Source organism: Amblyomma mixtum, chromosome 5, assembly GCF_055824585.1.
Source record: "Amblyomma mixtum isolate Tamu chromosome 5, ASM5582458v1, whole genome shotgun sequence".
In the NCBI taxonomy this organism is placed as follows: domain Eukaryota; kingdom Metazoa; phylum Arthropoda; class Arachnida; order Ixodida; family Ixodidae; genus Amblyomma; species Amblyomma mixtum.
The window spans coordinates 21,065,081-21,083,558 of record NC_143016.1 but is presented as its reverse complement, the minus strand read 5'-3'; the positions used below and the strand labels follow the sequence as shown (position 1 = coordinate 21,083,558).

General features: G+C 49.7%; 2 protein-coding genes across 2 annotated transcripts in view; one reads left to right on the top strand and one right to left on the bottom strand.

The window, feature by feature from the left end:
* Positions 1-18,302, top strand: part of LOC149341469 (semaphorin-2A-like) — a 29,285-nt gene extending 10,983 nt beyond the window's left edge. The window contains exons 6-14 of the mRNA XM_089546666.1: positions 373-496; positions 1,448-1,606; positions 2,196-2,317; positions 3,059-3,197; positions 4,713-4,776; positions 11,157-11,506; positions 12,870-12,997; positions 15,518-15,663; positions 16,425-18,302. Coding sequence (XP_089402792.1) covers positions 373-496; positions 1,448-1,606; positions 2,196-2,317; positions 3,059-3,197; positions 4,713-4,776; positions 11,157-11,506; positions 12,870-12,997; positions 15,518-15,663; positions 16,425-16,446 — 1,254 coding nt within the window. The 3' untranslated portion in view covers positions 16,447-18,302. The remainder of the gene's footprint in view (positions 1-372; positions 497-1,447; positions 1,607-2,195; positions 2,318-3,058; positions 3,198-4,712; positions 4,777-11,156; positions 11,507-12,869; positions 12,998-15,517; positions 15,664-16,424) is intronic.
* On the bottom strand, positions 5,662-8,739 carry LOC149341470 (uncharacterized). The gene is made up of 2 exons (XM_089543576.1): positions 7,047-8,739; positions 5,662-6,968 (listed from the first exon to the last, which is right to left on the bottom strand). Exons 1-2 carry the CDS (start codon positions 7,717-7,719, stop codon positions 6,343-6,345), a joined length of 1,299 nt encoding a protein of 432 aa, XP_089399702.1. The 5' UTR covers positions 7,720-8,739; the 3' UTR covers positions 5,662-6,342.
* Positions 18,303-18,478: the final 176 nt, after the last annotated feature.

Here is an 18,478-nt window from a genome sequence, read left to right as displayed (position 1 = left end):
GGCACTGTGATCTCAGTGTGGTAGCAGACTCCACGAAATCTCGAAACGTGATGAGTAGTTGCTTCCACACATGTCGCTGTGATCTCAAGGTGGTAGGAGACCCCACGAAATCTCGAATTGTGATGAGTAAAAGCTAACGCTCTTAAAATTCCTCCCTCTTCAACCTCCCCTTTGTCTTTTGATTCTACTCCTAGCCCTTCTGTCTGAACTGCTCCTGCTTGTTCGCCAACCGATAAAACGCGTGGCTTGAGAGAAGAGTCGTTTTTAATAATGCTCGTTCCCCTAACTGCAAAAGGTTAGCTGACTGCGAAGAAGTCTAGCCGTTTGTGAAGTGACACCACGCTGCTGAAGCGTCGCCACCGTCACGTGCAGGCCGCGGACCTGGCGATAGCGCCCGAGGATAAACGGGTGCCCATCTTGGGAAGCAACCAGACCGGCAAGGCGGAGGGCCGTTGCTCCGACTTCGTCTCTCAAAACACCTCCTCCCTGTGGCTGGGTGGGTGCCCTCTCTGGTGATACTCGCATTGCGGCTATTTATAGCCACACACGGTGATCGCCTTATGAAGATTCCTGGATGAGATCAGGCGTTTCACGTTGAGGATGAGGCGTTTCACGTTGTCTTAAAGATAGGTCGAAAGGAGAGTTCCGTTTGGAAACCGAATCCAGGCCACAGTTTACTTCTAGATAAAGCTTTAGCTTTAATTAAACAACAAAGTTAACATTGTCCGCTCACCCGCGCCGTGTATAAAACATATAAACTAAATAAGCAGCTGTCCAGAAAACTGATGAGTTTTTTGGAGCCATGGGTAATATATTCGTGCGAAAAAGTATAAATTTAACTCAAATTTTAACATCCAGCGGCTTTTCCTCAAATGAAGCCTGTATCGGCTTTGAGCAGTCGATTCTGCTGCAGGAAAATAAGCGACAACGCAAAGCCTAACGGGAACAGGATAATCGGGAGGAGAAAGGCGTGCACCGCGTTATTTTGTGACAAGTGACAACGTAACCGGTCGCACCACAGCGGACCATGGCACGCTGCGAGCAGCTGCATTGCGCAACGCTAGCAGAAGATGGCCACAACACTTCTGCCAGCATATAGAATCACCCTGACTTACATGACGGACAAATTCTGTTCACATAAGTGCTCTGTATATTCTCTATCGTCATCCCTAAGTGGAATAACGAGACGGGACAGCGTTATTCCCTGAACAAAATTCCAAGTCAATGCGGCGAGAGCGGCGGCAATGTTACACTGCTGGATATGTAAGGCCAAGCATAAACGCCTAAAATTTGGCTGCAGTGTCGCCCTCCCTGTTACTTGGAGCAGAGCTGCAGGCAACTCTGTGCATTCTAATGATGGGTGCGAACCAGAAATAGATAGTATTTTATTTATTCGCAGGTACATGTTTCACACTAATGCTCCATCAGCGTCCATTATCGCACGCAGACGACGCACCTGAACCGGGCACTTCCTCCGTGGTGAGCTTGTGGCATCAAACTCATGGGAGGCACGCCATCTACCGCGCGGCGATCCCGGAACCGGGCACCGGCAGAGAGCGCCATCCCTACTTGAGGACCGACGACGCCGATGCCGCCGTGCTCAGCGGTGACGGACACAGGCTAATGCTTTCCCTTCCCAGCTTGTTCCTTCCCTTTTGTTTTCTGGATCGGGGAAACAAAATTTTTATGCACAGTCATTTCTTTGTTTGCACTAATTTTAAGAACCACGGTGCTAGAGACCGACTGATCGACATATAGGAATCAACCAACTAATCGATCGATCGATCAATCAATCAATCAATCAATCAATCAATCAATCAATCAATCAATCAATCAATCAACCAGTCAGTCAGTCAGTCAGTCAGTCACTCAGTCAGTCAGTCAGTCAGTCAGTCAGTCAGTCAGTCAGTCAGTCAGTCAGTCAGTCAGTCAATGAATCAGTCAATCAGTCAGTCAGTAGTCAGTCAGTCAGCCAGTCAATGAATCAGTCAGTCAGTCAGTAGTCAGTCAGTCTGTCAATGAATGCATAGTTGATTACCTAATCACTTAATTAGTCCTACGAATTTCGAACAAAATAAAATACGTGCATTCTTGTTGGAATGCTTCCTATTTGGGTATCACGTTTTGAGTAATAGGTAGTACTGCAAGGGCACCATCCAGGCTTCACTGTGAAATACTTCATTCCCTCTTCGCAGAGCCTCATTCGGTGGGTGCTTTCTCCTTTGGCGCACACGCCTACTTCGTCTTTCGCGAAAACGCCGCTGAGCGAAGGGCGTGCGGTGTCCAGGTCACTTCTGCCATGGCTCGAGTGTGTAAGGTGCGTTTAAGTCATCGCTATCGTTCCGCGCAGTATGTTACGCTTTCACCACCGGCGCAATGAAAGCAATTCAAAGCGAATACTCCCCTTGTGGATGTTAAATCTAACATACACAGTGTAAAGCACTTTATTTATACAGGTAGGAATAGATGTTATGCTGGAGAAAGATGGCATCGGCTGGCACGGGAGAGGGCTAATCGGAGTTAACGGTCAAATGCTTTGAAATGGCAGTGTCATTGATTATGATAATATATATAGATACCCTGATCTGCATCCAATTAATTTGCATGCAAAATCATTTGCATTTAATTATAGCTGTGGAAAAACGAACGCTTAAAGAGCGGATCGCACGTGAAATTAGTGGGGTGAAATTGCTTTTTTGCGAGTGTGTCAGCATCCTCTCAGAGGTTTTTTATTGAAGGTACAGAGATATTTTGGTTCCAGTTCTCACTAGCGATTTCCAATACTGCGGGTGTGATGTGTTAACAGGAGTTGTGTAATTGTATTACGCGTTTCTAGAAATTAACGACGTGAATGTAGATCTCATCATCAAGTCCTATCTGTTCGCCATTAAAGATTTAAATTCAATGTGTAGACCAAGCGCGACCAATTTTCTGTCCTAGTCAGGTTTCGGTTCGCGTTGAAACCCAGGCGGTCAACATTAATCCTAATAGTACTAAGGCCTGGACGTAGGTGTCGCTCGTAAATATTTCTATTTATTTTCTCTCACTGCGAGAACAGAACGACCTCGGCGGTGACCCAAGTACCGGGAGAAGGGCGCAGCTGTGGACTTCATACACGAAGGTCCGTCTGGGGTGCACCGATTTCACGCAGTTTGCTGTAGACACTCAGGAGGGCCACTTCACCTTTAATGAAATATGTGAGTGTAGAATACAACGAGACGGTAGAGTTAGTTTGCCTGATCCAATGAAGTATTTCTGGTTGTAAAAGGAAGCGCTGGAGCTTGCCCAGATGTCGAAGTCACGACCCGCCTGCACTGAGCTGCAGTCTATATATGTTGCGAGGGTACCTGGTACTTTGTGTTCAGGAAAGTAAAGACAGCGCTAAATTTCACACAAACCACACAGAAAGACGGACACGACGGGCGCTGACTCCATCTATGTTTGTCAGCGCCCGTCCTGTCCGTCTTTCTGTGTGGTTTGTGTAACATTTAGCGTTTTTAATTTCCTGAACACTATGTCACATCAACTAGCCCAGCAAAAGGTACTGTTAAACGAACTACCTGGTACCTGCATGAGATCTTCTTGGTCCCCTGAAAGTAATACTGTTATGGTCGTTACATACATCTAACGAGGGGCCGTATTTTATAGAGAGTCATTATCCACGTTACATTCCGGATCCACTTTGCCCTCTGGCATTGCTCACTGTTCGGTGACGTAGCTCATGCACCGACCAGTGGCTGATTGGCGACCGGAACTCGCCATTTGCTGCTGACGCAGCCATTAGTTAACCGCTAAGTGCAGCGAATGGCGATGGATATCGTGGACTTGCGGACCCACTACCATGTGATTTATGTGATTGGCCGCTTGCTCCTTTCGTCTGATACTGTTGTCACGCTCACGTCTCGCCAAGGGAAAAGGACAATGGATATCCCTCTCACATAGTCCTTATGAAATACGGCCCCAGTTGCCGCTCTGTAAGGTGGTATTGGCATCGAGGCTATTTGAATTCGCGGGTTGGTTCAGCCTCGGCTCATGTCGCTGTGCAGTTTTCGTGATGCGGCAGTGGCCGCTGGTTTGATGTTTGAATGAGGACGAGTTTTACTCAGTTTTTCGAGTTTCTAAAAGGCATCACCGTTATGTGCGGCTTCTCTTGCGGATGTTGGTGGCACTCATACGGACCCTGATCCTTGTCACGTCTATGCACGCTGCTCATGGAAACCCTGCCTCACCCTTCCTTTCTCAACACATCAGCCATGATTAACAATCGAGAAGGAAACAGACAATACCACAACAGAAAGATGTATACAACACGATGCCGGATAAAAACTTCCTGTATCTCTTTCTCTAAAAATTCCGTGTGTTTTTAGCTTATCCGACTGACGACGTCGTTACAGAATTATAACTAAGCCGCCCGTTAACTTTCTGGATTTAAGAAACGCCACCTTGGCAGTGGGCTTCGTGTTTGTTGAATGCCGAATACGGAGAAATCCTGCACCTTGTTTCATGTTTTCGTCTGGCGTAGGAGAATAATACTCTACAAACTAGGCTAAGGTCGCGGCTCTTATTCATGCCTGCTGGATTTCCACATTTCACACTGATCGTGACCTATATTATTGGTACAGGAGTACAGTCCTCCTGGCAAGCAGATCAGGGCCTAAACAGGTATCCACTTTTTTTGTTCATAATGTTTTGTTACTGACGTGGCATTACAGATGCTTCCTATTGGGTGCCAGACCTGGAGAACGGCGTGCTCTTCGGCGCCTACACTACTGTCACGTAAGCTTCATGACATACAGTCATGACACCAATCTGGCTTGTAAGAGAATGAAGGTTGATTACAGCTCTTGGTTGCAGTGTAATGTAGAAGCAGCATTTTGGCTTGCAAAATAAATAATGTTTCGGGAAGCGATGATTCCCGCGTACAAAATTTAAATAAGGCTGTTAATGGGTAATGACACGTTGTGGGTATGATAGGTTTAAGGTCCCGACGCCGCAAAGAAACTGCACAAAGAAGCTGTAAAGGAGGGTTCAGTATTGATTTTGTAACAAATAGTTCTCTCGAAAAAAAAAATGTGGGCTGACATCAGTGGTAGAATTCGGTGGATACTGCGAAACAGATGAACGCGGTTGAATTTCTTGAAGCGAAATTCTAGAGGCCAGTAAAGTTTCACAGGTTCTTTCGTCTTCCTTATTGCACCAGCGGTGCCCCGCCAGAGACGGGTTGGTTTCAACTCGAAGACTGAAGCTCTTCGCACCAGGGGTGCCCGTCAGAGACGGTCTCAAGATGTGTTGACACGCAGGGATAAAAAAAGGCAATAACTGAGGTTTATGTACAGATATTTACAGCGTACAGAAGTTTAGACACTCGAGACAAATTAAACGGCAAAAGGACAAACAACAACAAAAAGGTGGATCTGGCTAATACTAGGGGAGGCCCCTAACTCGGCGTTGCCGAAGATGCGTTGCATCTGACCTTAGCGCAGAACCCCGCTTCCCGCTCCGGGGCCCGGTTTTAAAGCCCTAAAGGCCCAGCCCACATTCGGTAACTTCCAATCATGTTGCGCTCTTAACATGGTTGGTTCATCCAGGGCATGGCCAGCCCTCCAACTTCCGTAAGGTAGAGCGCTCTCTCCACCACAAAATAAAACAAAAACACAAATATACATTCGTGCCAGAACGTGCTCTAATCGGTTCCGCGGGGCGGGTGGACACCCGTACTTCCCGGCGCGTTCGCGAGCGGCCGCGTTCCAAGAAAGGAGACGCTCCGCTTTGAGTGCCCCCAGCCGCGTTCCAATGACCCCCGCGAACGCTACCGATACCTTACACGCCCTTCCCAAGATTCTACAAAGGGCTCAAATGCCACTTTTAGAATTACAAACAAAAGGGATCGGTGTCTGACACGAAACTACCCTTCGGGTGACATAACATAAACAAAACGTACACATTCAAATGCGCGTTTCACACCTGTAAAACCAGCGCATTCACCGAAGTCCAAGCTGTCGCGCTGCGACCAGTTGCACGAACAAAACCAAAAACAACAAAATGCACACGGGCACCAACACACCATCACGCAAAATGCACACTTAAATACACACAGTGGCATGCCTGCCGTGCGCCGTAACACAGCGTCCAAGTTGGTGCGTTGCACCCAGTTCGCCTGCATGCACGCCGTCGTCCTGCTCGCGAATGAGCACACAGACACAGACACTCGCGACTGGAGCGTTCACAGCACTCGCCCAATGCCCACGTGAGCCTCCTTAGTCGCACCGAGCGTCCCTGTGTACATTCGAGCCACCACGTGTTGTCAGTAACACAATTAACGCCTAAACGGTAACTCACTCATTAGGCTGGCGCCACAACGGGGCGCGAACTGAAAAGATGGTGCCCTCCAGGATCAAAAACGTCCCGGGTTTTGATGGGTCCAAACCCCTCACTACACGACGCACCTGAGGGCCCGCTCTCTCTGGCGCGCTGGTACGAACCGCGTGCTGCGTAAGGAACATCTCTCTTGCCGAGTTCAGCTGTAACAGTGCGGCCGGCTTTGCTGAACATAATTTGGCGTACCGCAGCACGGAACGTACTGTTCCACGCGCCGACATTCACTGTGAAGGCTATGCGCCTGTCCCCTGGTACTTTGGAGCGTTTGGAGCTATTTGCACCGTTCCTGCACGGGCAAACATTTAAATCGCCGCTCCCTGCTTGATAGACGCTGGCCGGCTTCGTGGCATCGTCTGCTGCACGAGCTGACTCGCCGTCGCTTGACCCGAGCTTGCCTTGCGGCAAGTCGCCACTCATTTCCGGGTACTCAAATGACCTGGCCAGACACACATCGGGTGCGTTCCACAACTGTGTGGCGCTCTGCCCGGTCGGCCCAGCAAGCCCGCCTCCGTTCCCTGGCTCGCATGGAACGCTCTTTCCATCAATGACGCTACGGGGCCCTTCATGCCCTATGACCGACACAGTGTGCGGTTCCAGCAACGCTAGACTTTCTCCTGTCACTAGGTCCGCGTTCTGACATCTGTCGTCGCTGACCGTTCCCTGCTGAGCTAAATGCTCTTTTCCGCAGCTTGCTTGAGACTGCGTTTTTGGAATTGTGAGACTTACTTCCAACAATCCTGAGCACGCGTCCGCGTCCCTGGTCTTATCTGGGGTAGAGCTAATCTCTACAGATTGATCGTTGCCCTGTTTGTTGTCGCACAGTTTGGTCTCGATCGCCCCCAGATGATCTGACTCGGGCTGCTCCCTTTCCTTACTAGCCGCCCGCGTTGGCGGAAAAGCTGTGATATTTCCGCGCCCTTCAGGAATCTCGTTCTCACTTCCTGAAACATTTGCGGCCTTTCCTAACGAAGATGCGTTCCCGCATACCGGCTGATTGCTTTCAGCGTCCTCACTGCTATTTTCGTGACCTGTGCATGACAAGCAGAAGGCTTTACCTTCCAGCACAGGTGGCCTCTCGTCTCGCGACTCGGAGCAGTTGTCCCTCGCTAGTTCACTAGCTCTCCTAGTCTCTTTGAGCTCAGCGAGCTCCAGCGCTAGCTGCTGGCGCTTTGCTTCTAATTCCTCCAAGACGCACTTAACATCCTGAGGTTTCTCCTCGCACAGCGGCGCCCTTCCTCCATTCACTTTCGCAAGTTCAGCCTGAAAGTACGCTAAGCGCGCCTTCGCTAATTCCACTTGGTACCTCACATCAAGTGAGGGCAGGCTTGGATAGCTCTCCATACCGCCTTCCGTACCCCTCAGATGTCCTATCGGCTCGAACACAGGGACGTGAACAATGCGACCAAGGAAACTCACGGTTTCGATGCGTCGATCCGCATTGCCAGCTCCTTGGCGTCGGGGTCCACCGCCACTTTCCCCGGACGCTGCGATGAGCTGTCGCACGCCGCTGGTCCACCGCCGGTGATCGTCGAGTTCCCGACGCGCTGCTTCCTTGACCGGACGCAGTCCCGCGTCGCTGGACTACTGCCGTGGTCCTTGCGTCCTTGCCGCCGTGTCTCCGCAGGTCCGTTCACGAACGCTGACCTGTCGCCTTGTCGTCACCTTTCTCCCTGCCTTGTCTTCTTCCTGCGCCGTCTTCCGATGGCCGCAGGATCCTGTCGACTGCGCCAGTAAAGATCCACAGGTTCTTCTTCTTTATCTTCTTTGCACCATAGGTGCCCCGCCAGAGACGGGTGGTTTCAACTTGAAGACTTGAAGACACAGGGATAACAAAAAGGGATACTTGAAGTTTTATATACAAATATTTACAGCGTATAGAAGTTTAGACACTCGAGACAAATTAAACGGCAAAAGGACAAACAACAACAAAAAGGTGGATCTGGCTAATACTAGGGGAGGCCCCTAACTCGGCGTTGCCGAAGATGCGTAGCATCTCACCTTAGCACAGAACCCCGCTTCCCGCTCCGGGGCCCGGTTTTAAAGCCCTAAAGGCCCAGCCCACATTCGGTAACTTCCAATCATGTTGCGCTCTTAACATGGTTGGTTCATCCAGGGCATGGCCAGCCCTCCAACTTCCGTAAGGTAGAGCGCTCTCTCCACCACAAAATAAAACAAAAACACAAATATACATTCGTGCCAGAACGTGCTCTAATCGGTTCCGCGGGGCGGGTGGACACCCGTACTTCCCGGCGCGTTCGCGAGCGGCCGCGTTCCAAGAAAGGAGACGCTCCGCTTTGAGTGCCCCCAGCCGCGTTCCAATGACCCCCGCGAACGCTACCGATACCTTACAAGGCCCGTGTGCTGTGCGATGTCAGTGCACGTTGAAGAACCCCAGGTGGTCGAAATTTCCGGAGCCCTTCACTACGGCGTCTCTCATAGCCTCAGTCGCTTTGGGACGTTAAACCCCAATAAACCAATAAACCAAATTTCCTGCCACGTTCTGAGGATGCTCTTCCAGGATAAACGATGTCGGCGCAATTGGAATCCCTCCTCTTGCCCTCTCCCCAGCGCTTTGTGGTGCGAGAAATGTGTGATCACGGAGCTGAGGATCTTATTGCGCAGCGCTTTTGCCGGCAACTGCTTCCGAAAAGCTTCGTGCTTTGTTCGAATCACCGCACCTTTGTAGCTCTGGCCTTCCGCAGCAAGGCCCAACAAGACGCTGCTCCTCAGCTGTGTCCATAGACTGCCCGACATCTTTTGACGCATGCAGCTGCTTTCCGTGCGCTCCACATGCCATCTATTCTTGGCGCCTTTCATTTTTCTCTTCGATGCCTTTCTCCTACACTCCGCATCGGCTTCTCTGCCCAGCCTAACGGATCTTCTCGACATTATCGATGGACGCGAAACGCAGAACAGAGTGCACCCCTGTGCTGTGCGATGTCAGTGCACATCAAAAATCCCCAGGTGGTATAAATTATTCCGGAGCCATTTTCTCTTTCCTTCTTTTAGTCCTAAATTCCTGACGTCCCGGTTGTGATGCCCACTAAGATTTCGGACAGTTACTGCGCTTGTGATTTTTTTAATAACCATTCCTTTTTTCATTTCATTTCAACAAAACCATTTACCTTCCTAACAATAAGATTGACTTCATATGCTCACTCAAGGTCTCTTACTACTTCTTCAAGAAACCTTCTTTCCAGCAAGCTGTCATGTTCATGCGCTCGTCACAGTTGACGTCCGCCAACCCGTCGCTATCCTGCTACACGATGCAATTAGCAATTTTCGCCCACGCTCTTGAGACTGGTTTAGGTGCCCGCTGGACTCTTATTTGTCCTTTTACTCCGTTCTTGCCAGATCCCTCAGAGTTCTGTAATTACGTCAACCCATTTCAACCTCGACATGCTTTCACTCGCGCGAACCATGTCTGCGATTCCACGTCTTCACTCCCTCCTCTACACGCAGGACATCCCACTTCGGCGTACCCTACGGCTCAATGGGGGAGGTAGAGCTCGCCCTCCAAGCTGCAACCCACATCATGATTAGCTTATCAATGCGCTTGAATGAGTTAAAAGCAGAGCGGCCAGATTTATTCATTCTTCATATTCTTACGATATCGATGTATGAGCATTGAAAGCAGAACCCAACTCATTACCGCTCTTAATTCGTCCCCGTATTGACAACCTTTGCTTAGCTCATAAATTTTTTCATAGTTCACTTGGCTCCCCACACTACATTGTCCCTCCAGCCTGCATATTTCACCGCACCCGCCTTCTTTTTCAGCTTCCTCGATTGTTACTTTCGGTTCGACATTTTTTTCCTGGCTCCTGCAGGCTAGAGCGACCTAGCCAACTAGATCACAGCCATTACGTGCTCATCAAACTTCGCGAAAATGTCACCAAACATCTTTCGTTGTGTTAATACTTGCTCACTATATTATTTGTGCCCACCCCTTATGCATTATCCCTCGCTGGGCCTTTAAGGTATTAAAATGAAATGAGATTAGTGGAGACCGGGACAACTAGGCCAAGAGGGAGGGCTGTAAAAGATTGCCGAGTGATGTAACTAGCCTTGGTAAGAAGTCTTCAGTCCACATGGTCTGCCCTATGTGTCTTTCCTGGAGTACTTCTAGCACCCCTTTACACTCTCTGCAGGGTGAGAACAACCATTTTATTAGCTTCGTTAAAACATTAAGTGGGCCTAGATGGTATTTGCTTGCTGGAATAATTTTCTTGGCGGTTTAAAAGCGCGCCCACACACACGCACACACGCACACGCACACACGCACACGCACACACTCACATGCACACACGCACACACAAACGCACACACACACGCACGCACGCACACACACACGCACACACACGCGCGCACGCACGCACACACACACACACACACACACACACACGCACACACACACACACACACACGCACACACACACACACACACACACACACACACACACCTGTTTCTCTCTCTGTATCTGTTTCTTTTAGCCGCTAACAAAAATTATTCCAGCCTTATACTCACCTTTCAAGACCGTGCTTAGCTGCATGGCTCAAAACGAAACCATGTTACCAGAATACTCTCGACAAGGTGTCATTTCTGGGCGTTCAATTAGGGCGAGCCTAGCAGGGGGCGTGTGAGCACAGGGATTGATCCATAGGAAACGCGGCGGCCGCCGAAAGATTTGAAGATTTCTAGCATGCCGCTTACTTTTGAACGTGTAAGCGTTCAAAAAGTACTTCAGGTAAAGCGTGGCACAACGCTTCCGCTGCAGGCATGGTTTCCCCGACTCTGCCGTGTGTGCCTTCCGGCGGGAGGACATTGAACGGGCATTCAACGGCACCAGATTCTTCGAGTTGTCCTTGAGCAGGGACACCTTGAGCAAGGTAGTAAACGCTAAACGGGCCAACTACTCGGGAGCGGCTGCCGCCTGCGTGCCGGACTCCCGCAGGCTGGATCCCACCGACACAAACTTCGTACTCTCGCACCCACTGCTCGCCGAGCCGCCCAAGCAGCGCCACGATCGGGTCTTCTTCACGTTTCCGGGCATCGAATTCCGTGCCGTGGCCGCGTTCGTGCTTGAGGAGTCCTGGGGCTCCTGGGTCATCTGCTACGTGGCCACGGGTCAGCATTGCACACGAACTGCTTCTGGTTACGCGCGACGATCTCCTTCGAAATTGAGATTTAAGAGCTTCGAAATCCTTTCTGCTTGGAAACTCTTTCCGAAAATGCATGGTCTCTTCTGAAACCCCTGGTCAGCTTTTCGGCCAAGACAGGTGCAACGGATTCTGAAAGTCAAAGAACAGAAAGTAATAAGCTGCTGCGGATCAAAGTATTGTTTGGTCTTCGGAGGTTTGCGAAGTGCTTGTGAAAGGCACTTTGTCATTCCAGTTAACGTACCACACGGCAAAAGCTCGTCCGAGCAGCGTTGATTAGAAGCCATCGCCATTTACAGGAATAATTGGAAGTGTTCGCGGGTATAGTGCTCCACGTAGACTGCCAGCAGTTGTAGGGAAGGACCGATCGACGGAGTGTGTTGCATGTCGCGAGTTCTGCATATGGCACAGCCACCTCGGAGGAAACCAACATCCTAATTTTTAACATAGTGATAGTCACCCTTTTCTGTAAGCGATTGATGCTGTATAAATTCGATCTCCTGTTTTTAAGGTCCACAAAATTGACCATCAAAATTCGTTCACTAAAGCCTTCAGGCACAAGAAATTTTAGGTGATTTGCACTTTAAAGGCTACAAGAGACATGCGTGGAGTTGGCTAGCAGTGGACGCTGCGGCGACGACGAACGCTGCCGGCTGCGCCGCGGCCGTCGATCCGGAGCTCCCAGCGTCGCTCACAGTGTTGGTTGCGACAGGATTTTGCGCGGTGACGTGGGTGGTTGAAGTAGGCCCCGCGGTGGCGGCATCAGTGGGTCTGGGCTGCAGGGTCTTCGTCAGACGCTGCATTGCAGAGGTGCAGGCGCGGCGCGTTAGGGTTAGCGAGGCGCCGCGCCGCTTCAGACTTTTGGAGGCGCTTGGAGGGCCAGCTCGGCTGCGGGCCGTGATGCTGATGGTATCCACGTGCTTCGGAAGCCTTCCTGAATCGATGGAGAGGAAATCCAGGGGCGGGCGAAGCCCTGGACTAGGCCAGGGGCAGGTGAAAGCGGAGCACGATAGGCAGCCAGCTAACCAGGGCGGCACCAACTAGCGGGAATCCTGCTTATTACAATTCGAATAAAAAGTTTTGTTCCGGAGTTAGGCAGCTGCGTAAGCTGGAAGCTCGAAACTTTGAGAGGTGGCGGTTTTTGGAATTTTTCCTCTGCTAATGGAGGGCCTATTAAAACCTTCGTTTCGAACATGCATTCTTTTTAACTTTTTCAGTATATAGTAATCCTTGTTGCAGTAGCACTGTGGAAAAGCACACCAGTGTTTGGTTAGGAAAGATTTATGTGGCTACCCATGAAACTTTCTTTGAAGACCATCTTCTTTGTGCAGCAAACGGGCTGGTTCTGAAACTGGCTGAGGAAATCGTGTCCGGGGACGCGACACCCGCCCCTGCCCAAGTGGTGGACGCGTTCAGCGTTCCCACGGGAGAGATTCGCAAGCTTGTGGTTTCCGTAGAGGTCTGTATGGACACCCGTTTTTCACTGCTTTCTTTTTGGCAGCAATAGCTCTTTCAGCTCTGTTTTTAAGAGTTTCGCGGAGTCGTCGTCACAGCGAGATGCGTACCGTAACGAGAAACGTATAGCGTCACCGTTTAAAAATCACGCAATTATGTTTTGAAGTATTAAAATCAGGCGTCAGCATGATTGATATGGAGAAAGTATGTAATGTCTTGTGACTTTCTGATCACATGACCCAGGATGACAGACCTGCATGTCTGCGGGTCAGGCGAATAGCCTTATCGGAGAATAAGGCAAAAATCGTGCGCGGACTATGCTTAGAATCGAGGCAAGAAGCGCAGGTCAACTTTCGAGGCAGGACGGCGTTACGATTTAGGCGCCAGGGTCCAGAACAGTGACCTTTATGCCTGTAATTACTGGAATGATACTTTGACAACATCCTACTGGGTTATCGTCCTAGCAACATTACGAAGTCTTTCGTGAAATAAGGAACGTTACCAAGCGGCCTGAAACCACCCTTCTTTTAGAGCGCAGCTCTTTGGCGTCCGTTCCTGGGTTTCGCGTCGTCGTCGGCGTTGTCGTCGGCCTCGTAACCAGCTCCGCCCCCCTTTCATCCCCCCAGCGCTAGCAGCGACCGACTGATACCGCTGGATGCCGCTGACGCCGCTAGAGAGTCAAGATAACGTGACTGCATAGAACACCGTCGCCGCCATGCAGAAAGAGGAGGAAAGGGTCCCCCCTGTTCTTGTGTGGCGGATAGGGTGCTCTTCAGTTGCCGACGCGCCGGTTATTTCACGTAGGCCCCGGCACGTCGACGAATACGTGACCACCTTCCCACGGCTAGACCTGGTTCTTAGCGCTGCGGAAGCGAGGGTATCATATTGTTTGTGTCGGCATCGGCGGCGTTGTCCCTGAAACCAACTCCGCAGCTGGGGTTGACTCACTATCGGCGTCAGCGGCATCAGTCAGTCGCTGCTATCTCTTCCCTCCTCCCTTTATCGTGTTGTTAGTGGAGTCTTTGTTAAAGGAATACGTGTGAAAAATAAAAAAAAATTCTGTGATAGCGCATACATGTGTTGCTCGATTTCTTTGCCTCAATCTATCGAAAAGGTGAAACAGCTTATTTGCTGCGCTCAAATTTCGCATTAGGAAGTAACGTAATCGTCGGTAATTTTTTACTCTAGTGGTCTTCTGATGCGGGCAAAGCGTATAAATTTTAAGGCGAAAACCTTTAATGTCTCATCGTTGTAAGCAGCAGTTGTCGACAGAGAATGTCACGCTTTTCAGTTGGTCGAAACGGTCGTGACGTCACAGTGCGCCAATTTCAAACGGGGCCAATTGTACTTTGGCTAGTAACCATGCAACCAATTCAAGGGACCATATAGTGATGCTCCAAGTAAGTGGGACTGAGCTTAGTTAATTGCTTAATTACCCAATTAGCCTAATTAACTTCTCTAGTCAGGCCATATAAATAAATAAAACCTAGTAAGAAATTGGTCGAGCTCGGGAATCGAACCCCGGTCTTCGGACTTCGAGACGAGCATGCTATCCACTCCGCCATGCAAGCTCGATGGTTTGGAATGAACAAAGGCACGTCTAGTGAATACGGTGTCTTCGCTCACTGCCATCCTCCTCCCTTCCCTTCCGGCGAGGTTTAGGTGTCCACCGAGATATGAGAGAGAAATACATTTCCTTCCCTCAAAAACCAATTTACCGACGAGCGAGGCGTAGAACAGAATGGGCGATGGCGTTCTATGGACTCCCTGGCAGCGTTGCAAGACGCTCTCGCGTCCCACTCTTAGAGGCGAAGCTTAACATCTTAACCACACATCAGTGACCACACTTTAGGTCAAAAAAGTGCACCCCCCCCCCCTGAATTTTGACGTGTGTCCACCGAGATATGTGAGACAGTTACTGCGTAATTTTCTTTCCTCAAATACAATTTTCATTTTCTTCATTACGGGCCATCTTCGTCTTTCTTCTTTCACTCCCACTTCCTTCGTTCCTCTACGCAACACCACCTAGACGAACTTCGTCTAGGTGGTGTTGCTCTACGGTGCGGTTCAGGTGTCCACCGAGATGACAGAGATTTACTGCGCCATTTCCTTTCCTCAAAAACCGTTGCGTTGAAACGGGAAGGCATCGCGCCGAACGGGTGGTGGCGTTCCGTGGACTCCCTGGCAGCGCTACAACACGCAGTCGCGTTTCACTCCTAAAGGCGAAGCTTAAGCTTAAGCTTAATTAGCAGTTAATTAGTATTCAGGCATTAATCAGTAATTAACAATTAATTAGTGATTTGTCATCACTAAGTAATTAGTACTCAATTACATGTGACGCCACCAGTGCCACAGAAGCACTGAAAGTGGTGCGGAAAACGCTTTCGCCTCTACGCACTTTAGACAGTCAAAGTGCCCCCTGAATTTTTTAGTTTTGATGTCAAATACCGCATCAGGAGCCTGCAGCTGTGGATATGTGAGTGCGGCTCTGCACATAAACCCTTGGCGATCACGCTGCACACAGAACCGGGGCCTGTACGTTTTCTCGGACGACGCTGTCCTTCAGTACCGCATGGACGACTGCGACGAACGCCGCCTGGACTGCGCCACCTGTCTGTTGGACCCTTTCTGCGGCTGGGATGGGAGACGCTGCCTCGCGCACGCCTACGGGTGCGTTCTACAGGAAACAAAATTGTGTACTTTACACACCCCTCGAGCATACCGCAGTCGGCCTTTATATAGTTTAGGCTTACTACCACAGTACCTATGCCCGATATGCGTATAGATGCATGCCATTAGAAAGCGAACAGCTTCACAGCTCTGCTGTACAAAAAATGTATATTATTTCGAGCGCATCTTATGTATAAATATATACTCTGAAAATATTAGCGCGATATTTCTCAAACGTATTCATGAAGTAATCGGCTGCTTCGTGCCTTTAAGCGTTTTATATTCACTGCATATGATGTTGCAATGTATGACCTGATTATATATAGAGGCAATATTTAAAAAAAAAGAGAGGAAACCACATTTTAAAGAAGTAACCACTAGTCATAGTGCTTGGCATGAACCCTTGTACGTATATTGCCCCGCCGCGGTGGCTCAATGGTTACGGCGCTCGGCTGCTGGCCCGAAAGACGCGGGTTCGATCCCGGCCGCGGGGGCTGAATTTCGATGGAGGCGAAATTCTTGAGGCCTGTGTACTGTGCGATGTCAGTGCACGTTAAAGAACCCCAGGTGGTCGAAATTTCCGGAGCCCTCGACTACGGCGTCCCTCATAGCCTGAGTTGCTTTGGGAAGTTAAACCCCAATAAACCAAACCTAAACCAAACTAACCATTGTACGTATATTCGTTACCTGCGGTACAAGTAATCCGCGTTCGTTGACTGCTGCGCAGTGCTATTAGCTTTCCTTTGTTTCTGTGTTTACAGAGCCAAACGATGGTCGTGCTGAAGATCAAGATGATGTTAGCGGCTATTTATGCGGCATCTTCAATCGAAGCCTGGAACACCTGAGCTGCGGATAGCGGGAATAAAAGGACAGAGAGGGAAAGAAAGGGGGGAGTGATAGAAGAAGGATAGGGGTAGGGCGGCAATATAAACTATGTACAAAAATATAGGATATTAAAACAAATAAATATGGGGTTCTGAGCCGCGCATGGTTGTCGAGAGTACGCGTGCGCGCGGGCGTGCAAACTGCGTGGAGGAGGGGGAGCGGCCGATCGTCGTCCACGCAATTGCTTTCACTCCGGCACAGATTGGTTGCCCTGCGCCAGTCAGAGCATCGCGCGGGGCCATTGTTCGTGAGAGAGCATCAGAGCACGCGCACATTGAATTAGTCGTCACAGGCCGGCCGCTCACATCAGTCTGCGTTAACAATTTCATGTCTCAAAATATTTTATCTCCACATAAAAAAAAAGATAAATACGAAACCGAACGTTGCATAATGACTCGTGTTTTTTTTTTCGGTATCAACGTTGACATTTATCTGCGGAAGTGTAATAAACCATAGCTGTACGGTGTGTGCGCCGATTCATTATCTATGCGAATAAAGTTCGGCACTTTGTCGCGCTGAAAATGACACACGTGGGTACCTCAAAGAATTAAGGGATCTTTTCACGAGGTGCTATTTAGCGTCAAAGCTTGCGCTTAGTTCTATCTGTGTAACGAGCTCCACCACAGAAGCATGGTAGGGTTGCAAGCGGGTCATCTAGGTCACGTGACCTTGTCACGTCATAACTTGCCCACACAGAGGCACCACACGGACAACTGCTTAGCGGCTGAGCCCAAACTGCAGTGCTAGCTCACTAAGAGGTCAACGTAGCTGACCGACATGGGCCCATTCCGTGGTGCCCAGCAGTGAGGCATAGGTCTAACTGCGCTTAGCAGCGTTTTCTACAGAGCTGGAGAAGTGAATAGATATGCCTGAAGGTAAATAGTTCTCACTCGATGTTTTTGCTCCAGTTTTACCAACCGGGACAACACGAGCTAATGGCTATCGAGGAGCAAGGTATGGTTTAACGGACAAAGGTGGTATGTCTACCATCGCAGGAAAAGAATTGTTCTTCCACGTTGTTTTCACTTCCGTTTTCTTTTTTTTTTCACTTTATCATTGCTTTCTGATCTTGTGTCTGGATAAGTAGCTCATGATGATGATGAAAAGATTTATTGAAAGCCACAATGCCTTAGTTGAAGGGAAGGCTCAAGTCCGGGACACCGTTGGTAAAAGCCGCTGCCCGTGCTCTGGCGACGAGGGCTCGTTCCTCGAGGTCCGAGCTGGACAGGGCCGCCTCCCAGCCCTCCAGCGTTGGCTGATTTATGGAAACGTGCACCGGTGAAAATAAATTTCACTTCAAAGTTTGCGCGTGTCGTCTTGTGTCGCCTCTTCCGTAATTCTGCAAAAAGCTTGCACTAATATTAAAAGTATTTGTTGCTGGCCTAATTGCTGATCGTTCACGATGGGGCGCTCAGCACTTTCTGTATCGGCAGCTACGTCAGGGGTAGGAAAATTCCATAGACACCATTGTCCAGCTAATCCAGACGTCAGCGCCAATTCTTCTCATAGCGGAGCGTCGAATCGTCATGGCAACGGTATTCAGCAGTAACAAAAACATCACTCACGAGTGGGATTCGAACCACTGCCTACAGAACCAGAACAACTTCGTCTTCCGGTGCCCGAGACAAGTAGGTCAAATCTGCTGTCTCTGGAATGGTTGGCATGCACAGGAATTATTCATTCTTGGCCATCAGTTCTCCTTCAGTCACCAGGGTGTGCTGAACTATTTAAAACTGAAACTAGCTTGAGTTTCCTTCTCCTGGCTACGTTGCGTGGTCTATGCTGAGAAGAAAAGAAAAAGCGGGATAACTTCCAAGCGGACCCCCCCCCTCCCCCCCCCCCCCCTGAGGACATCATCATCATCATCATCTCTGACCCACAGGTGGCGCGTAACGCGAGCCAGACGAAGAAGTGAAGATTGCGAAGCCAC

Excerpts from the sequence above, each read along its gene's own strand:
- LOC149341470 (XM_089543576.1), bottom strand. The coding sequence starts at position 7,719 with ATGGAGAGCTATCCAAGCCTGCCCTCACTTGATGTGAGGTACCAAGTG. Across the intron at positions 6,969-7,046 it reads CTGCGGAAAAGAGCATTTAG|CGCACACTGTGTCGGTCATA; the intron begins CTCAGCAGGGAA and ends CGTTGCTGGAAC.